This window comes from Rhizophagus irregularis, chromosome 28, assembly GCF_026210795.1.
Source record: "Rhizophagus irregularis chromosome 28, complete sequence".
Lineage (NCBI taxonomy): Eukaryota > Fungi > Glomeromycota > Glomeromycetes > Glomerales > Glomeraceae > Rhizophagus > Rhizophagus irregularis.
In genome coordinates, this window is record NC_089456.1 from 1,406,877 (window position 1) to 1,429,597 (window position 22,721).

The following is a 22,721-nucleotide window of genomic DNA, read 5'->3' on the forward strand; positions in this document are numbered from 1 at the left end:
AATAAAGAAATTAGTTAGTTTAAATTATATATAAATATTTTATAAATAAGTAATAATAGAATTAATTAAATAACTTATGGCTTACCAACTAAAATAAATTACAAAATAATTTTTTAAATAAAGAAGTTCATTAGTTTAAATTATATGTGAATATTATATAAATAAGTAATAATAGAATTAAATAAATAACTTACTCTCTATATTATTTAATAATTTTTAAATAAAGAAATTAGTTTAAATTATATGTGAATATTATATAAATAAGTAATAATAGAATTAAATAAATAACTTATGGCTTACCAACTAAAATAAATTACAAAATAATTTTTTAAATAAAGAAGTTCATTAGTTTAAATTATATGTAAATATTATAACAATAAGTAATAATAGAATTAAATAAATAACTTACACCCTTAATTTTTTAAATAAAGAAATTAGATAGTTTAAATTATATGTAAATATTTTAACCATATAAAGTAATAATAGAATTAAATAAACAACTTATAACTTACGATCTATTAAATAAAAAAATTAGATAGTTTAAATTATATGTAAATATTATAACAATAAGTAATAATAGTATTAAATAAATAACTTACCCCCTATATTATTTAATAATTTTTTAAATAAAGAAATTAGTTAGTTTAAATTATATGTAAATATTATATAAATAAGTAATAATAGAATTAAATAAATAACTTATAACTTACGATCTATTAAATAAAGAAATTAATTAGTTTAAATTATATGTAAATATTATATAAATAAGTAATAATAGAATTAAATAAATAACTTACCCCCTATATTATTTAATAATTTTTTAAATAAAGAAATTAGTTAGTTTAGATTATATGTAAATATTATATAAATAAGTAATAATAGAATTAAATAAATAACTTATAACTTACAATCTATTAAATAAAGTAATTAGTTAGTTTAAATTATATGTAAATATTATATAAATAAGTAATAATAGAATTAAATAAATAACTTACCTCCTATAATATTTAATAATTTTTTAAATAAAGAAATTAGTTAGTTTAAATTATATGTAAATATTATATAAATAAGTAATAATAGAATTAAATAATTAACTTACTCTCTACATTATTTAATAATTTTTTAAATAAAGAAATTAGTTAGTTTAAATTATATGTAAATATTATATAAATAAGTAATGATAGAATTAAATAAATAACTTATAACTTACTACCTATTAAATAAAGAAATTGGTTAGTTTAAATTATATGTAAATATTATAAATAAGTAATAATAGAATTAAATAATTAACTTACTCTCTACATTATTTAATAATTTTTTAAATAAAGAAATTAGTTAGTTTAAATTATATGTAAATATTATATAAATAAGTACTAATAGAATTAAATAAATAATTTATGACTTACCAACTAAAATAAATTACAAAGTAATTTTTAAATAAAGAAATTAGTTAGTTTAAATTATATGTAAATATTATATAAATAAGTAATAATAGGATTAAATAAATAACTTATAACTTACGATCTATTAAATAAAGAAATTAATTAGTTTAAATTATATGTGAATATTATATAAATAAGTAATAATAAATAACTTATGGCTTACCAACTAAAATAAATTACAAAATAATTTTTTAAATAAAGAAGTTAAATTATATGTAAATATTATATAAATAAGTAATAATAGAATTAAATAATTAACTTACTCTCTATATTATTTAATAATTTTTTAAATAAAGAAATTAGTTAGTTTAAATTATATGTAAATATTATATAATAAGTAATAATAGAATTAAATAATTAACTTACTCTCTATATTATTTAATAATTTTTTAAATAAAGAAATTAGTTAGTTTAAATTATATGTAAATATTATATAAATAAGTAATAATAGGATTAAATAAATAATTTACTCCCTATATTATTTAATAATTTTTTAAATAAAGAAATTAATTAGTTTAAATTATATGAATAATATAAATATAAATACCATATAACTTACACCCTATAGTATTATTAATTATTAATTAGTTTGATATAAATATAATATAAAAGTATTTACTGCAAGTTATACTATATATTACTTACAATCTAGTTATTTAAATTAAGAATATAATTAGTTGAATTATATAAAATATCAAACAAATAAATATAATATATATACTGTAATTTACCATCTGTAGTATAATTAATTATTAAATAGTTATTTAAATAAAGAGTTTAGTTATTTGAATGTAAAATAAATAAAGCAAAGAATTGAAGATTAAATAACTGATAACTTTACCAACTAGTATAGTATTATTAACTATTAAATAAATTATTTAGTTATATGGTATACAATAAAATAATGAGTAATTCATTATATTAACTTACTAGCTAAAAATTTAACATCAAAATATAAGGTATAATTATTGATAGTATTCGAATTGTTTATAAATAAAAATTTAATATTTCAGCTTGTTTGATATACCTTTAGATTCCTTGGTACCACTTACTTCAAATTCCTCAATGCTACTCCTTTCAAATTCTTCAATGCCACTCCCCTCAAATACTCTAGCACCACTTTCTTCAAATCCTTCAATATTATTACTTGAAACTAGTTTTGTTATATTGCAAATTTGGTTTAATTATATTTGATTATTTACAATTAAATTTTTTTAATAAATAAAAATCTTAATATTTCATCTTTGTTTTGTATTATATTTACCTTCAGGTTTCTTGGTATTACACAAAACTAGTTTTATTTTATTGCAAGTTTATTTTAAAAATTTTGAATAATTCTAATTTATATTATATGTTTATGCCATATGCTTTACCTTTGCCAATACATTGGCCCATTACTATATTAAAATTTTCTCTAATTGGAAAAGATAAAGTAATATCTTTTTTTACTATTATTACGTCTTTATTAGTATAAATAAATATGGTAATAATATTTATGCAAAATGTATTATATGCAAAATGTTGATTACAACCACTGCATATATGTTGTGCCTCAATGTATGATACAATTTATTTAACGATCGTCAGTTACAATCTGAGGCATTTTTTTTGGGTCTGGTACAAAATTCCGAATGTCAAAATCCCGAAAATCCCGAACCAGGCAGCATTATGCTTAATGCTGGCCAATTTTTCGGGATTTCAAACCATTCTGGATTTTGACATTCGGGATTTTGTACGGATCCCATTTTTTTTTAACGAAAAAAATAAAAACTTATAAACGCAAACATAATATACTTTTATTATACATAATAAATCTTTTGTTATAACGGGTTGTTATAACGGGTCACAACTTATAACCTACATATATTAAAATTTAAGAGGAAAAATACCAGGATTGTTTAAAAAAATAGAAAGAGAAAGTAATTGAAGATCAAATGACGAGAAGAGTTAAAGATAAATATTTGTGTGGAGAGAAAAATTTAAAAGAGATACATCTGAAGTTATTTGACGAGGAAGAGAAGATAGGTAAAAATGAGATAATTTCTTAGAATAACGATCAAGGAATGCCAATTTTTGGGATAGATAAAAAGAAGTCAAAGAAGTAAAAAATATAAAAGATTAGGATATCATATGGTTGCTAATAGTGATATAGTAGATCTTGACAACTCGCCTGAGTTAGTGAAATGCAGTGGATGCGAAAAGAATGTAAGTAAGCAGAATAATAAAGAAGATGAGAATGGTTTTTGTTTAATTTATATAAATAATCAAAAAAGTAGAATTATTAAAAAAAGAGTAGAAAAACAATTTTTAAAACCTTATGAGTCCTTAAGGAATATTATCAAGAAAAATGAAATAATAAGAGAATACGTGGAATATGATATAAATGATGAATTTTATAATTGGAGAATTGATTTAATCGATAAATTAATAGAGACTGATGAAAATTTTATTAAATTTTTAAAAAATAGTTTAATAGAAGAAGAAAAAAGGGTATGAGGAGAGAAGAAATATTTTTATTAGTGGAAAATATAAAAATAAGAAATAGGATGGAAGAGAATGGTAAAAGAAGTTATGAATATATATTAGATATTTTAATTAGGAAAAATTATAATAGCGATAAGGAAGAACTGAAATTTAGTGTAAGATATGACGATAATCTTGAAAATGAGTTTAAAGCTATTATAAGAGGTATTATTTTGGGAATATTAATAATTGATAGAGGAAGTGACGTTGGATTAGGAGTTAATAGTTATGTGCTTAGATTATTAGAAAAATTTAAAAATAGTAGTAATAGAAGGAAATTAGACGAAGAGTTATATTTGGAATTAGCTTTTTTAGAAAATTATATGGAAAAAATGAATAGAAAATGAATTTTTGATTTTATCTAGTTTAGATAAAATAAGGTTAAAGTTAAGAGAGGAATTAGTAAATAATAAAGCGATGATGGATTCTAAGTCGTATAAGATGAAATTTATAGATGAGGTAATGTCATTTGATGAATTTAATCTTTATTGGAAGAAAATTTTAATTTCAGGAGGGCTTAGAGCGTGGCGTAAAAAGTGTTCTGAATTAATTTGGAAAAATGAAATGCTTAACAGTAGTAAGGTGGAAGATCTCTTTTATTATAATTATAAGGATGAATTCGATTGGAATAAAACATTACAGTTTATTAGTAATAGAAATATTTATACATCATGGGAAATTGAGAAAGATGATGTATGGGAGCGTTCATATAAAATTAAAAATTTTTTAAAGGATTTACCAACGTATGAGGTGTTATATAAAAGAGATGTAAACAAGATAGAAACAGATCAATGTATTAGGTGCAAGAATGGTGTGGAAGATTGGGACCATTTATGGATCTGTGAGACTAATGAATTAACGATAAAAGAAGTTTTGGAACTTTCGATTAGTAAATTTGAAGAAAGTTTATTGAAGGAAGAAAAGCATGAAAAAATCAAATTTTTACAGAACATAAATTTTAGTTTTTTAAAAATTTTATACGAAAAATCAGAAGTTTTACTTGGAAAAGAGAAATATTGGGAATTGATTAGAGGAGTTTATAATCGAAAATTTAATACGTTATCAAAGATAAAGATGAGAAAGAAGTTATTAACGAGCTTTGGAGTTTTTGTTTCAATGCGTTAAAGAAAGAGTTTTGGAACAAAATGTGTAATGAAGTTAATGAGATAGAACTAAGTTTAGGTATTAAAAAATTGGATAAAAGAGTTAGAAAATTTATAGATAGGGATATGAAGTGCGGAGATAAAAGTATAGAAAATCAAAGAAAAAAATTAAAAATTAGTGAAAAATACAAAAATAGAGAACAAAATATTAAATTAGTAACGAAAAATAAAATAATTACTATAAAATTAGTTTAGTGTTTTTTAGATTAGATAAATATTAGTAGATAGTATTTGTTCGAATACTTTAGTTATAGAGGGTAAATTAATTTTATTTAATTTGCTTTCTAAGTGTTTTAATGTTTATGTAATCTTTTCTGAAAAATGATTAATAAATAAATAAACGCGTTACTAATTTTTTTTTAAAAAAATGGTTATTGCTAAATATCACCAGTGGTGATCGTGACCACACCACTTAATTCTGGCCGAAAATTATAATTTTGGCCAGAGTTAAAAAACACATCGTAAATTTTTTTTCAAAAATTTCAATTTAAATAATAAATGTGTAAAACAAACCTGAGTAGATACTAATCACACTAAAATTTTGAAAATTTGACTAAAAAAAATCTTTTTTAAAACAAAAAATTGTATTTTGCTTATAAAATCAAACTTTCCTATTTTTCTCAAAAACTATCTAAACAACAGCCTTTATAATCTAAGGCAAACTTGTTCTGCCCATAAATTTACATATAGTAATGATATTCATATTATAATTAGAATAATATCTAAGTCAAAAATTTTTGAAAATTCAAAAAATATTTTACATGTGGTGATGATCACCACTGGTGATATTTAGCAATACCCAAAAAAAATTAACCTACATATATTATTTAAAAATATTAATAAGTGATTGAAATTTTTTTAAATTATTGGAGTGGTTATCTACATTCTTTTTGAATATAAATTTAATAAAATTTATTAGGTAGTTAATGAAATATTAATTTTTTTTGCAATTAACTGAGTTTTCTTTCGATTTCAGCATCACGTGATATTAATAAATGATCAACATAGATTTCGTATAAAGGAACCCTACCCTTAAGTAAAAGAGACGAAATTTTAATGAACAAAAGTAAGAGAGTGATTAAATTTTAGCATAATTGAGTAAAGTAACTTAAAATTTTAATGTAAGGGAATAAGAGGAGTACAAAATTATGCGAGAGTAAAAGGATGTTAAACAAATTTAACTAGTTATCAATATAATATGTATCATATAAATTTTTTTTTTGATTAATTAAAGAAAAGCAATATAAATGGGGAACTCTCCCCGCTGATCATTCAGTCCACAAATTTTGGGACGAAACAAAAGGCAGAAGGGTTCAAAGGTGCTTTATGGGAAGTCAGTTTTTTACGCATTTCACCTAGTGTTCCGAAAGGGTCGAATCGGGTTTGGTTTAAGGATGTATTCGAACTCGACCTGAGTATAAAAACCAACCCGTACAAATATCCAGGTTAATATTTATATAACCTGACCTCTGACCTGACCCGATATAGTTTAACTCCCGGATAACCCAGGTCCAAATAAAATTTTCAAATGTTCAGCAAAAACAATTATATTTACGTTGCACAACTTAGTTTTATTTTAAAATTTTATTTTAGATTGCCAGTTCCTCCAGAAAAGATCTTCAACTGGAATACTTGCAATTACGGGTAAAAAAAATTTAACCAATTTTAATATTATTCAATGATTACAAGATAATCTCTTGCCATTGCTGCTAGGTGTGAAATTGTGAATACTCTATTTAACTACGGTATATATTTTCATAACGAATTAATAAAATCTAATAAATTATATGATACTAATATTATTAAGCATATACCTTCCATCATAGTAGAACATCTTAATTTCGATCTGCTCAAGGGTTAAATACTTTTCTAGACTTCTTAAATAAGTTCGCTTTCCAAGAGTTAATTTCTCAGCCTCACTCATTTTTATACACAAATAAAGTTAAGAAATTAAAATCATGTAACGTAAACATTTTGTAAATATTTTAAATATAAATATCTGATTAAACCCGGGTCAACTCGGGTTAACCTGGGTCAAGCAAAGGTGTGACCCTGACCTGACGAGTCGGGTTGAATATAAAACTCGTGTCAAATAATGATAAACCCGATTCAGATTTTAAACACGGGTCAGGTCAAATGACCCGGGTTTGACCCGACCCTTTTGGAACACTAATTTCACCATTACCAACTGCTTATGCAGTCCTTTACGAACATTTTGATATAAAATTTAGTGGAAGTTCGTCAGAAGTTTTCAAGTTTTTCGACCAAAAAGTTATTTCTCGCTGTCAGTATATATGGTAGTGACCCAAAAATGGCCAAGTAGGGTGAGGTGTTGCTCCAACAAAACGTTTTCAGAAGGCGATAACAGAGACTTGAAAAAATACAAAGAAACTGACCTTTGGATAGTGGAGTGTATCATTCAGCACAGAGAAAGTTTAGCAAGCGGATGGATCCAAAATAGTAATGGAAAATTCAGCGAGGAAACAATAGGAATGTTGAGAAATGGGTGATTTATTGTGGGACAAAATTGCGGTAACAAATTTATCCAAGGGATCAGCCATATCCGCAGTAGTTACGTGTGTAATGATGACGAAAGGAACCTTATTCTCTAGTCCCATGCTTGCATGAGAAACAAATTTTCGAGAAACAAATAAAAGGTTTCCTAAGGTCCAGTATAGATTTTTGAGGAATTTGAATTATTTTTTTCAAGATTGGATATCAGCGTGGTGTTTGAGGAACAAGAACACTGGAGTGGAGTATGACCATGGAGGGCCAACCGCTAGTCTTCTTCCTTGGGGACATCACATAATTTTTTGGTTTTTGTAGAACAATGTCAGAGAGAGAAGAATGTAGTGGGAATAGGTAACGAGGTGGGACAAATTCGGCAGCAAATTTATCTGAGGAAGGATCAGCCATATCTGCAGTAACAAGAATAAAATTTTTGAGAAAAAAATTAAAGAAGGTTTTCTGATCATGGTTCGTGTATGGGGACTAAATGTTAGGGAAGAGGTCAACCTACACACTAGTTTACTTGCAATTTTCTAGGCTTAGCGCGAAGCTTCTCTTTTTTTAGTTCCTATTTAGTAAATTTAGTTAGTCATATTAGATTAGGATTAGTTTAGGTTTGTTTGTGTGTTTTTTTTATGTTTTTTTAAGCCGTATCATGTTGCACGTGCGGTTCCAGATACTTATGAAAACCGGTAATGAAAATATCACGTGATTTTTCGTGACATTTTTTTCGTTATATTTTACTGGATGGAATTTTATCTAATTCAGGTTCAGGAAAGGTTGCTGTTCCAAGTGGCTCTAATTCATTAGCAGTATAATAAATTTTATTATTTTCAGTTTTTCTATAATTTTACATGGCAAAGCGGGAAATCAATAATCAATTTTTGGAACAGCAACTCTTATCAGATCTCCAATTTGATATTCTTTAATTCTCTTTATCCCTGTAAAATTTCATGAGAATTATTTGATGGATCCTGATTTGTAATATCCAAAATAATTGGATCAATAGAAATTGGATCATTTGACCATTATTCAATTCATTTTTATTTATTAATTCATTATTATTTTGATCTGGTTGATAAATTAAAAAAAATAATATTATTAAATATAAAACCACGAAATTCGGTTAACTTAAATTATTAGTTCTTGAATAATAATTACATCATACTTGAAAAGACATGATTGGACATATTGACTTAGATTTTACCTCGTAAATCGTCCAAATCATCTAAATTTTCAGTACTATCAAAATTTTGTATAGTGTCAGGAATATCTAGCATTTTTAATAATAGTTTGGAAGCACCTGCTGTTTTTGTAAATGCAATGATTAATTTAGATGATAACTGAAAGGTTACGATTGAATGATTGAATTTAGAAGGAACTAACGAATTTAAAAATTTAAAAAATATAAATAAGCAGAAAGAATTTTTTACAAATATGACAGACAATTGAACTTGCAAAATGTATTCCATTAGATCATTCAAAAATACATAAAATTAAAAATATTTTGAATTAAGTTCAGAATTACTTTTAATATTTATTCCTTCAAATGAAAATAATTTAATAAAAAAAGTTCAAAAGATGTTTTTAGAATCTTTAGTTAAAGCTGATAAAAATATTATAACATATCTTGATATTAACAAGGATTATGGATTTCAAAAACGAGTAAAATTTTTTTAGTTATAAGTAAAAGCTTGACGAAATATTTTAAATAATAAATATCCTTTTTTTATTCTAAGGGAAGAAATTAAGATCAATTTTGAAGATTTCATAAAGAATATTTAAATTTTAATAATCATATAGATATAAAGAGGTACTTATTATTTATATTAATTATATCAAATAATTATTTATTGCATATCAGATATTAAAATTTATATTTGATTATTTAGGGAAACAATAGAATTGTATTTAAAGTGGCACTAATTATTATTGATATTGTAAACGATATCACATTCATTATATGTAATCAAAGATAGCTTTAAGCATTTATATCTTTATAAAGTGTTTAGAATAAATTGTTTAGTGAATTAATTTCTTTATTTTTTTTTTAATAATAAATAGATTTTGTATGCCATAAATATTACCACTTCACATAAAATTTTGCTTTTATTACAATTTACAAATAATGTTATCTTTATTAGTTGTTATAGTAGAATATGGGTATTATATTAGTAATATAATTAAAAAACATTTTGGCAATAATACTGTAATAAAGAAGTTAAATCTGGTGATGAGGTTGAATTGGATTAATTTAGTGCTCCTACCGGGTCGGATTCGGTCGGGTTTGGAGAATATATCCGACTCGACCCGGCAAAAATAGAAATGATCCGATTTTAACCTGACCCGAGTATATTTAATTCGAATAACCTGGGTTAGACCCGAAATTTTCATTGGATAATATACTGTATGCTTAGTAATATATCAAAAATATTTTTTCAAATATAATTTTTTCAATAACGCAAGGTAATTGATCTACAAGATGATCATATAGGTCACACAACTTTTTGTTATTAAAACTAAAGCTAAGCACGAATTTAAAGATATCTTAAATTCCTGTTTATTTATTGCTTTATATTTGAACTATAAAATCGAAATTATATCACTTGTTTTAACAGAAATTTGACTATACTTTACGTCTGCCAGGACTTTAAACACATGCATGCTATAATTGTATCTGCTTTAAGATTACATCTTTTTGCAGCTATCAAATCGGTTCCACCGGAAACTACTGGAATGCTGGTTGCTTTATTAATCATCAAAATCAACTTATTAGTTAATGTAATGTTAATAATTAAAATAATAATTCATACACATACCCGTAATTGCAAGGTGTCTCTAGCAATTTTCGCTAGGTGAGCATATACTACCTCATTCATCTAACAAAATTATATAAACATAATCAATATTAACGCGTAATTGATATGTGATTAGTGATTTTAATGATCATCCGGGTCTAATTCAGGTCAAAACTCGAGTCAAGGAAATGAATGACCCGACCCGACGGGTCGGGTCATGCGGGTCACGGGTTATTAAAATTGTTAGTACCGACCCGATTTAAAATTCACTCGGGTTGAATTATCCGGGTTAGACCCGAATTTTGCGGAGCACTAGATTAATTTGAGATTAAAGAGTCAATTATTATTATGGTTATTATCTATTACTTTTATGATGTTAGTTTTAACGTTATTACTGTACTTATTATAATAAATTATTTGAAATTTCAATAATTATATGGTTTTAATGAATGATATTTAGCAGAAATTGGCTAATATTATGATAATGAAATATTAGGCAGTAAAGGGCATAAGTAATTTATATTAGAAATATAATAATTACATTTAATACTAATTATTGTCAATATAAAAGATACATAGTACTACAATGAAACAGTTGATATGACAAATTTTGTTGTTCAGTACATAAATCTATTGTGAAATTAGTTAAAATATTGTAAAATTGCAATAAAACCGATTAAAATAATTGAATACAAAAGGTGCGCACTTGTTCACTTTACGTCGGATAAAAAATAAAAGTGCTCGTATCCTACCAGGATCTAAAGGCGGTTGCGGATTTTTATTAATATTTTGTAAAATTCGTGAATTGTTACGCAAGCAACTCTTCACGTGATTAAATTATATGAGGTATGTTTTTGTTATACTTTTTGTCTAGAGAAATAATATTACCAATTTACATCAGGAGCCTCGAATGAGGTAGTGTAGACTGGGAGCAATGACGATACTCCCTAAGGGAAGGTTAGAGATGGACGTAGGGTGGTACCAACTTTGTTGGGCCACCCTATATCGCTAACGAAGGGTGAGTCCGCCGGTTGGATTTCGTATATCTAGTCTAGATTTGTACTTATATTATGTCTTTTTGTCATAGCGATCAATATCTGACGATGTATTCATCTCGTCTAAAGTAAAATAAATTTAGAAATAATGTTTAATAAAAATGTGTTGCTTTTTTATTTATACTTTTTTTTTAGTCTATTTTTTTTGATCCCTTTCCAGTTTTGAATACAAGACAAAAAGATGATCATTTTTTTTTTTCATATTAAATACGTTATTTTCTTCGCTACAATTATTTATTTTTCGTTTTAAAATGTGATTTCTTGGAACAATAGATAGGTTTTCGTTTCTTATTATTTTATACTATGTTCTTATTAAAGAATTCAATGATTGTTTAAATCCCATTTGAATGAAAATCGAAATTATAAATATTCTCAAATTATACAGTAAAAGAAATGACTTTTAAACGTAAATTTATTATTAAAATTGACCAAATCAAATTACAAGGTATATTACGACCCATAATAAATTTTATTTTGTAAAAAAAAGTAATAAAAAAAAAATTATAAATATTTGAAAATAATCCAAAATTTCATATAATATTTAACAAAATGTCTGGAAATAGATGAAATATCAGAAAAATCAAAATTTTCTTATTGAAAGTTTCGAAAGTGCAAGAAATAATATCAAATTGATAAATAATTAATAATAATGACCCATTTTAAAAAATTTTCCAATCATCATATCCTCATTTTTTACTCTTATTACTATTAAATACAGCTTCTCATAAGATAAATATTACATCATGAGTCATAAAGAAAGAATTGTTCACCTGTTCAAATATTAAAATTTGCAATTATAAGATATTCATATAATAAAGCACCAACATCAAAAGAACCTAATACACCCATAATGTTTGCAATTTTCCTTGAACCAATAAATTTTTAACAGGTAAATTTAAAACTTTCATTAAGCAATAATCACGAAATAAATGGTACACTAAATAAATATTTAGTGTTAAATAGGAATGTAATAATCTAGAAACATAAGCAGAAGGAGAAAGGATACCAGATCGAATTAAAATAGATTTGCAATCATTTTTCTCTGATGTGAAATGACGGCGTAGATTACAAATAGTAAATTAATGAGTGCGACCTGTCTTGCTGATCAATGATCAACCACTCGATTATAAAATGAAAACTTTATACCGCCAGTCCAATGAATGGTCAAAAGTCTGTGTCGATCCTGGCTGAAAGACTGGGACCAGACTGAACCGATCCAACCCTACAATGTATATGAGATTAAACGGAAGTGTCCTCCAATTACATTTCAGACAATAATCATGTTACAGTATATAAAAATTAAAAATACGTTGCACGTCTCTTATACAGTACACATTTATATTTTATTTAGATTATTAATATGTTTAATGATAAAAAAAAAAAGGAGAAAAAATTGTCAAAGACTTAACTCCTCTTTTTTTTTTAGCATCAAACCTTATAATTAGTTTATTATTATATCTCGGCTTATTCCGAAGAATTTGATTACATACGTAACTGCTGATCCGCTCGGCTCATCTACTTGCATAATTAACTTTTGCTACATTTGGCTAAATCAATAAAAAACCGTTTTTATGATCATAAGGTACCTAAAATCTTAACTAAGAAAGTTCTTTTCCCTCTTTTTTTCTTATTGTCTAAATATCTTTATTGATGTTACACAAATTTCTAATATTGGTATATACAATTAAATATATTATATATATATTATACAATAAAAAATATCGTATAAAAATTATTAATCAGAAACCTTATTTTATTTATATTTACAATTGATAATATATAGTTGATTTTAAGACTAAAATGTGATTTTTTTTTACATTTGAAGAATTTTATTGAGTATGAAAAGGTAGTTAATTATATTAATACATAGTATATAAACCAATCTTTGCACTTTTAGTATAATACATTAATACATAATATATAAATTATGATAAAATGATTACAAAGCAATGTATGGAAGAAAATATTAATAGATAATATTAAATAAGGGATGACGAAAAAAAAAAAGTTTAAAATCAATTTTGGTGTTTTAAAATATAATTGTTCTTGAATGTTTTTATAATATTACATTTCTAATATAACTTTTAAAGCTTTGATTATAAAAGTTATGTCATTTTGAAAAAGAATGTTAAAAAAATTAATCATATATATTAAAAATATTATTTGCACCAAAAATAAATATAATCTCATTTTTTCTCGTCCATGTATTACAAATAGTACAAGAATTAATAACGATAACACGTAACAGTCGTAAGTCGTAACACGCTTGTTAGTATTTAAGATTATAAACTAATTGTTTGTTATTTAAATTCAAATAATTTATATAATATTAACTGACAAATACAACAATCGCACAGAGAAAGCATAACATTATTTTTAATTAATTAAACGATAAAAAAATTTTATTTTGTGAATTTATTCGATCAAAAAATTTCCTTAACCGAAATGAAAGAAATAAATAATAAACGAAATTTAAAAATAATGCGTAACAAATTGAAAATAAAAATTACGAAATAAAACAATAAATTGTAATACGTTTTAGCAAACAAAATTTATAAAAATAATAAAAAGATAAAAATCTAATTAATATTAAAGAAAGAAAAGAAATAATTAAAAAAGTAATAAAAAAAATAAAAAAAGAAAGAAGGTAAAAGTGATTACGAATTGAGTATAAATATTTTAAATTACGAAAAAACATTAATATTATTTAACGGACTTTATTTTACGATGAGACGAATGTTTCCGAAAATAACATTCGGGGAAAAATTCGAAATTATTACTATAAAAATACGAAGCGAATTGTTACTAATTAGTATACAACATAGAAAAAAAATAATTATTGAGATTGTGAAATTAACTAACCATATTTTATTTCATTATAATTGCATATATTATAATATGTAAAAACATATTCAAATCTTATATCTTATATATCTTAATTCTTAGACTCATTTTGCAAGTAGGTTGAATTGTAGCTGCTTTTATATTATATTTGAATCCTGCGCAGTATCATAGAAGCCTATAAATTATGAATTGTTTTTCCGCACCAATTTTAAATGATTCATTCTAAAACAAATCGAAGTGGATTCGAATTCGTAGAAAGAATAACGTATTCGATATTTAGAAAAGTATTTTGTTAGCTATTTTAGTACAAGTTATTGATAGGTTTACGGGATATATTGTTAAACAATAGAGAAAGGATGCATCAATCAAAAGATTTAAAAAATACATTTATAATGAAACATCTTTTACGAGTATGAAATAATTACGTATTTTGCTCAAAATATACGCAGTAATCCATTAGGTAATAACGGGCAGGACAGGAGTGCATAATTATTTATAGACAGGCACTGCTTAAAGTTTATTCCAATTGAGTTAATTTTAAATAGGAGCACATATCGGAACGTGTCCGATGTCCTATTTAAGAAAAAACAAAAGGAATAAACGGTAAAAAAATTTCGCTTTTGTTTAAATTATGATTATATCATCCAAATATTATTCACTATTTTCCAAATAATGCGGAAGTTTTTCCTATTCGATTCGATAATTCCTGATTGAGTTGAGTTTCCATGTGTATCATTGATGGGCGTTGTGATGCATCTTATGCATGAGTAAGCAGTATTTCACAAAATAAAAAAAATAATAGATCTGCACGTTTTGAGAATAAAAGATAATAATAAACTTTCGAAACATGCATGTTGAAATAATTTGCATAATTAATGATTTTTCATTGGTGCACTTAGTGACTTTTAAAGTAGTTTTATTATGTAAAATAATTAAAAATTTTATTAAATTTCCTTTATTAACGTAAATCGGGTAATAAAATATTTTATATATAAAATTAAGTAGAAATCATTTAATTTTAATATAACCCCTTTATCAAGAAATCTGTCTCATTTTAAAATATAATATTTCGTTCACAAAATTCTAATTTTTTTTTTCTTTTGAATTGCTTCAATCCTATCCTTATTCGTAAAAAACTTGTATCGAGTCGATCGACCGGGTATTCATGATAATCCAATCCGATTCAAATAAATTTGTAAAAATATTTACTTAGGCAATAAATTGTAATTTGTATTTTATTAATTTTGTTACCCAAATTTTATTTTCGTTTTGACGAATGAAAATAAGTAATTAATGAATGTAATAAGGTTAGTAATATACGACACTCGGAAAATTCCGATATAATATGTAGACATTTTATTTTAGACTTATGAATTAATAAATGTTTGTTTTGTTCAAACAATCATTCACATAACGATGGAATTCTAGTGATGTCTTCAGAATCATGTTAGAAACGGTTGCAGCTAATCGGCTAAACTATTTAATAGTATTCGCGCTTAATAATATTTGCGTTTCAGCCAGCTGACATAATTTTTAGCATCTGGTATCACTACATTAAATAAAAGAAAAACTTGGCATATTTATTATCAAAGGGTAAAAAAATGGGCATAGTGTTGTTTGAGTGTTTCGGGAAAATGAATTCTGGAATAAGTTCAAACATTATCCGAAACTTCCGAAATTATAATTTGAAACTAGTAAATTATAAGTTACGTAGAAATCTTTTTTTTTTTTCTAGAAAACTTTATTCGGCTAAACAATTTCTATCTTTATAAAATAGATTGTTTATTAATAATGAATTAAACAATGTAATTTATAATTATTAATTTTTTTTTAAAAAAAAAAACAATCGTGTAATGATGTCATATATCATATAATAAATTTTTTTTTCTGATATTCCATCGGATTAAACATTTGAAAATTTTATTGTAGATACTTTAATTTAAGACAATATACTATTTTAACTAGTATCTTATTACTTTTTTATTGTTATATATTATTATAACCAATAATCAAGAAGTATTTGTTTGTAATCATATTTATTCATTAAATTATTTTTATTTCTAAATACTATAAAATTACTTTTTCTTTAATTGATAAAAAAAAAACATATTCAAAAGCTTTAAATTGTGTATATAAATAAATCTACAGTTTAGGACTTTACCGACTTGCAAAAAAAAAATACTTGTTCAACTATACAGTATTGCGAAATTTACTTTTACTTTGAAATTCATTACTTCACTGTCCAATGCTTTTTTACGTTAAAAAAAATATAATATAAAGACAGTGACCGAAAAGTTTCAATTATACACTACATGTTTGTTATATATCCGGAGGTTAAACACCAACAGTGTTCGGTGATGTATGCAAGTTTTATAAAAAAAAAACCACTAATAATATAAATCCTTTGAAGTCCTTCATAATAACTAGTAGAAGTTAATAGGCCTGTTCATTTCTACTTGTTCGAGTTTTTAATTACAAAAACCGTTAACTGTTCACCATTCTAATTAAATTGCGACCAATAAAAATTTAGATCTCTGAACGGGGTACAACATATATGAAACGCCATACTATTCAAAATTACAGGGTGATCACCCTAAATAAATCCTTAGTTACCCTGGTATGAAGCACCGTACTAATCAAAAATCCCGGGTAGATGCATCCACCCTAATAGATCTAGGGTATTGATCCTATGTATCCTGGATACTTTATACCCTTGATGTGATGATCATTGAATTTTTAATTTTTTTACGGAATAAATGATCGGCACTGCAATTAGGTCCCTTGATCCTGATGCTTGGCGGAATATTTTCGGGTGTTACCGGAGATCGCTGAATGCTATGATCATCGGGAGTAATTTTTTAACATCCAGGCTCCAGGGCATCTCCGGATAATCCCTTGTTGATCACCCAGGATAACCAACCAAGATTTTTGAGTCAATCTAAGATCAATCAAAAACCCGAATGATCAAAAAATGAACAGTCCTAATGTCTTATTATAAGACGAGGAAACGGTAACCATTGATGCGTCCGAAGCGTCATAAATCACTTGCTCATAAAAATCAAAAATGGTATAATATTACAATGAAATCACACTGTGAAATAAATTGTTTTAATTTTTTTTATTTATTTCTATTTTTAAAAAAAATGAATTATAAATTAAAAAGTATGTAAAATTTTTAATTTTTTAAATGCCGTAAAAAATTTTTAATCAGGGACATAAACAAAAAGTGTTACACGTAATTTTATTGGTCATTCACGCGTGCGGACAGACAACATATGCATGGTTTGCAGTAGAATGGAAGTGTCCTACGCATACGCTTCGGACAATTAAAAATGTAGAAACGATTATTATAATTAATTTTTGTAATAATGTGTAATTATTTTTTATTTGTAAAAGCTTTAATAATTATTTGCCATTTGCCAAGAGTTTAAAAAAGTTGTAAATAAACAATTATTAAAAATAGTTCTAAAAAGGTATTATATGAACAAAATTACAGCAGATAAGATAAGATAAAAATTCGTTTTTGGTACTCTAATAAATAAAGTTATTAAGATGACTATTTTTGCTGCAATTGTCGTTTCTTGATTTTTGCTGAGTTTTTTTTATTTTCATCAAACTTCATCTTATGATAAATAGAAATCATAACATTTAGTTTTCAATAATAAATTTTAAATACAAGCTTTTACCTTTCTCTATTTACTTTATTATGGTTTTCTGAAGTAGGGATTGGAATCGATTCTGCGATAGTTGAATTAATCGGAAAATCGATTAATCGAAAATCGCATGAAAAAAATCGAATCTGGTGGCTAAACAATTTTTCATTCTTATGACCTTTTATGATCCTAGTCAATCGTTTTCATTGATGTTTGGCCTAAAATAATATAAAAAATTTTTAAGAGTTCAACGATTAAATAAAATTATAATTCCGACCGGCATTAAGGCTCGGCCGGAATTAATTTCGTGTAACCTAGAAAAAAAGTTTTCAAAAACTTATACCAACCAATAGGGAATACACGCATTTATATGTAAATAGTACGTAGTCAAAATTTGTGTAACGTTACTGCATAAATGCCTTTGCTTAAAGCGAAACTATTTCTAATGGTTAAAGTGGTCAATTTGACTTAGAAAGTGGTCGATTTGGCCTATTTAATGAAAATTCATGATTATTAGCTACTTCAAGGCCAAATTGGCCATTTTCAAGGTCAAATTGACTAGCCAGAATTAACCAGCGGTGGTGATGTAAATATTAAAAGAATAAAAAAAATTCGATTTTCCGTGATCATCAAAATTGTGACACCCCAAATGTCATGATTTTTATGGTACATAATATCGAATTAGAATCGATTAATCGAAACCGAAAATCGAATTTTTAAATCGAATCTTGAGATTCGATTAATCGCGATTAGTCGATTCTAGAATCGATTCTTAAAATTAGAATCGATTCCAATCCTTATTAAATCTGAAGGAATGAAGGTAAATTGCTTTACCACGGCATCAAGAAATTATTTACACTCTACAGCGTTGGAAATAAGTACTATATATAGTAGTAGCTGATGATCATTGAATTTTTGAATAATATTGGATTCATTTAGTTTTGTAAACAAGTTTGAAAAAAAGTATTTAAATAAAGTATTTTCGTGACTTTATTGTAATTTTATTTTTGAAGAAAACAGCCACAATTTAATCTAATTAACACAAATGCTTCAACCAATAATATTCAGTAGTGTGTCAAAAATTACCAATTTTTTTTAAAAAAGATAAAATATTCTAACTAGTATAAATACACTTTTAAACATTTATTTACAAGTTTTAGTACAAACTTTCAAAATAATATTATTATATATATAAGTATAACAATAATATTTATAGTATATATCTATTTAAATAAACTATTATGTTTTAAATAATGAATGATTTCAAAGGTTGAAATACTTAAACTCTTAAAGATTATATTCAGTTTGGAACATTTAAAATGTCAAATGTAAAATTCATTATTTTAAAATGTAAATAAATACTGTAGTTTTTAATTCAAATTACCAATTATTTTATTGTAAATATTTATTTTTTTCTTAAATAATTCATTTTTAAAAATAAATTCTAAATAACAAAAAAAATTTTGGATAATTTTTTACTCATATATGAATAATTGGTGAGATCTTTCCCACCCTGGTAACATTAATGTGTAACATTATATAATTTAAATTACAAATGGGGAGGCTCATTGGCGGCTCTCATAAATAAAAAATGTGCTTCGTGCATTAAAATTTGACGATCAATTAGAAAAATTTTGATTGGCCACAATAGCTGGTCTGTGATCATCGATTTCTCTTGAATCGGTTTTTATGGCAAAAGTAGTTTTGAACTCAGGAGATTCAGAATCTTTTGAATTTAGGATCAGTTCCAGAATCGATTCGAGTCGACTCAGCATGACTAAAAATCCTAAAATCTATAAATAAACATAATAAATTAGCCAATTACTGCCAATAGTTTATAAAAAAATCATAATTTCTATTGGCTATTTATTTACCATGCCAGTCGGCTCATTTTAAGCTGTTTTCATCTATAGTTACAAATGGACTAATAATCACATGTAACTTGATGCTGCGGTTGACGGAAACACTAAATTAAATCAATAATCATATGTTGATAAAGTAAAAAGCTAAAAATAACTATATATAAATTTTTATCATATATTTTTTTGATTACCATACTTTTATCACCGGTCACTTGGAGTGGATTTTATTTAAATTAAGATCAACGTTAGTAGTTTGCTTTTTTATCACGACCTTTCCTTTCTTCTTTTTTCCTTCTCTTTCTCCCTTTTTTATTTTCGAAGAAGTATAGAAATAATTAACAAAATATTGTGAGTAAGAGGTGTGGCATAGTGAATTTACGTTTAAAGGAGTTACTTAGGGTAGAGTAAGGGTAAGGATAAAACATTAAGCGGTTGATTTCGGAATTAATATATTTATGTCGGCTAAATCACGTTTAATTTCGGAACTATTAAATTTATTTCGGATCGATAAATCATAAACGCGTATAATGCAAACTCGGGATCACGTGATTGTACATACGAGTTCACACTTCACACACCCCGTGTATACTTTGAAATCTCCCAGTATAAAGATAATAATTTTAATTTGGTTCATTTTGGTGAAGCTAAATTTGACGCCAACGTGCTTTGGTATATGGCACTGATTAGGATAGAATGTTAGAATGGTAAACTTCTTTATTATTATTTTCTTTTAGGATTTTGAATATGACATATTTTAATAAACTTGCATGATAAAAGGATAAACAATTAAATTCCCGAGGGCGCAGCAGGGTTTTTGCTTAATTTCCTAAATCTGCCACAATATATCATAATTATTTGTAGGGATTGGAACCGTCAAAAAAAAGCTTAACCGGTTAATAACCGGTTAATTAGAGCGTCTAACCGGTTAATAGTCGGTTAATTAATCGGTTAATTAACCGGTTAATTTGTAATGAGGCTAACCGGTTAATAACCGGTTAATATATAAATTTTATATTTTAACGTGTGTTTAGAGTCCTATTTTTTGTATTTTAACGCGCGTTTAAAGATAAATTTTTGTGTTTTTAACTAAATAGTATTATTTAAGAGTAATTTCTGGTAAATATTTATATTAAAATGTATACATTAGTAAAAAATTACATACAGTATATTGTAATTACTTACTACCCAGTCATGCAGTGGTCACCGGTATCAGCATTAAGTTGAAAAGTTTTTTAATTATATTTTTAGTTCTATCCGAAATTCCATTCCAATTCTGATGGCCACTGTAGTATTCAAATTTTTGCATTTTTTCTTATTTAAAATACTATACCCGATCATATGCTGATTTCTGCATAAATCAAGGTTATAACTTTAGAATATTTTAACATAAATAATGTTAAATTATAAATATCATATACAATATATTATATTAAAATATAAGATTGCAGGTTTATCATCGAATCTATTAGGGTGGGCAAAATTAAAGTTAATGCTAGTAAAGTTAAAGTTAGAAGTTGGCTAGGAATTACTAATTTAGGATGATCTGTATTTTAACCGGTTAAGTTAGCCGGTTAATTAGTCGGTTAATTTAACCGGTTAAATTAACCGGCTAACCGTTTTTTGAGAGGTCTTAACCGGTTAACCGCCTTAACCGGTTCCAATCCCTAATTATTTGGAATACAATGAATACAGAAAGTAGTACTATTGAACGATGAGCTAAAATAATTGAGTCTTGTTATACATATTAATAAATTCATTCGGTTATCATTAAAATCGTTATTTTGTTTGTGCCCTGAGGTATATATTTAATTATTACAAGAAACAATACAATATACAGTGTATAACAGGAAGTTGTTGTAAAAGTTGTAATAAGATTAGGTAAAGATAAAGGGATTTAAAAAAAAAATGCCGATTAAAATGTGCAAATGTATAGCAAAGAAAGAAAGATAAAACGCAAATATGTAATAGAAATGTGAGAAATAGTAGAGATGGGAAAAGAAAAAATGGCAGGCAATGAATGGTAACGACCAATCATGATATCACGTGACAATATGACTATAGTCAGAGACGATAGAAAATGGAATATTTGATATATATGTGTTGCATAGCAACTTATTTAGTAGTTAAATTCTGTGCAAATTAAATACTGGCTTTATTGCACGGTAGGTCTTTAAATAAATCATCCGGCAATGTTAAAGAAGAATGATAAGGAATACATAGTAAATCGTTACAATACGAAAGGTACGGTACGATCAGTCGCCACTGGTTATAGCGAACTTGTTTGTACTGAAATCTCGTTATACCGAACCGGAATTTCCAGAACCGATTTTTTATAAATAATTTCGCTGGAATATAACGAATAGTCATGTGACTATATACTAATCCAGGCCAAATTTATAGTGCCGGCCGGGATTATCAGTAATTTTTTCAAAAAATTTTTGTCAAACGAAATTATAATTCTGGTCAGCGCTCAAATTTCCCAGAAGTTCAGTATATTATATAACGAATTCACTATATACCGAACTAAACCTCCTCCTGAATGGAGATTCGTTATATCCAGTGGCAACCGTACAGGTATGATTGTTGTTATCAAGTTAAGATGTTACGATTGATTTATCTGATTTCGATTTAGCTGAATTCGATGAAATGAATGAACCATTTAGAATTTGATCCATTTGTAAGAAAAATTTAAAAAATTGTGAAGAATAAATTTATTATTGTAAAAGGAATGGTAAAAGAGTTCTATAATTAACAAGTTTCAGTAGCAATTTTTTTGCATGTTTAAAAAAAGAATAAAATAAAATAAACGTATAATATCAAATAAATTTTTATTACATAAATAAAATAAGTTTGACAATTTTATTAATTAGTGC

At 25.4% G+C, this 22,721-nt stretch overlaps 3 protein-coding genes across 3 annotated transcripts; all 3 read left to right on the top strand.

Annotated features, from left to right (window-relative positions):
- Positions 1-3,572: 3,572 nt before the first annotated feature.
- Positions 3,573-3,938, top strand: OCT59_018956 (uncharacterized protein; the record flags this gene model as incomplete). Its single annotated transcript, XM_025326460.2, has 1 exon — positions 3,573-3,938. The coding sequence occupies one exon, from the start codon at positions 3,573-3,575 to the stop codon at positions 3,936-3,938; it is 366 nt and encodes a 121-aa protein (XP_025176004.2).
- A 50-nt stretch (positions 3,939-3,988) lies between these two features.
- Positions 3,989-4,312, top strand: OCT59_018957 (uncharacterized protein; the record flags this gene model as incomplete). Its single annotated transcript, XM_066135714.1, has 1 exon — positions 3,989-4,312. One exon carries the CDS (start codon positions 3,989-3,991, stop codon positions 4,310-4,312), a length of 324 nt encoding a protein of 107 aa, XP_066004978.1.
- Positions 4,313-4,385: 73 nt separating this feature from the next.
- Positions 4,386-5,090, top strand: OCT59_018958 (uncharacterized protein; the record flags this gene model as incomplete). The annotated part of the gene is made up of 1 exon (XM_066135715.1): positions 4,386-5,090. The coding sequence occupies one exon, from the start codon at positions 4,386-4,388 to the stop codon at positions 5,088-5,090; it is 705 nt and encodes a 234-aa protein (XP_066004979.1).
- Between the last annotated feature and the right edge of the window lie 17,631 nt (positions 5,091-22,721).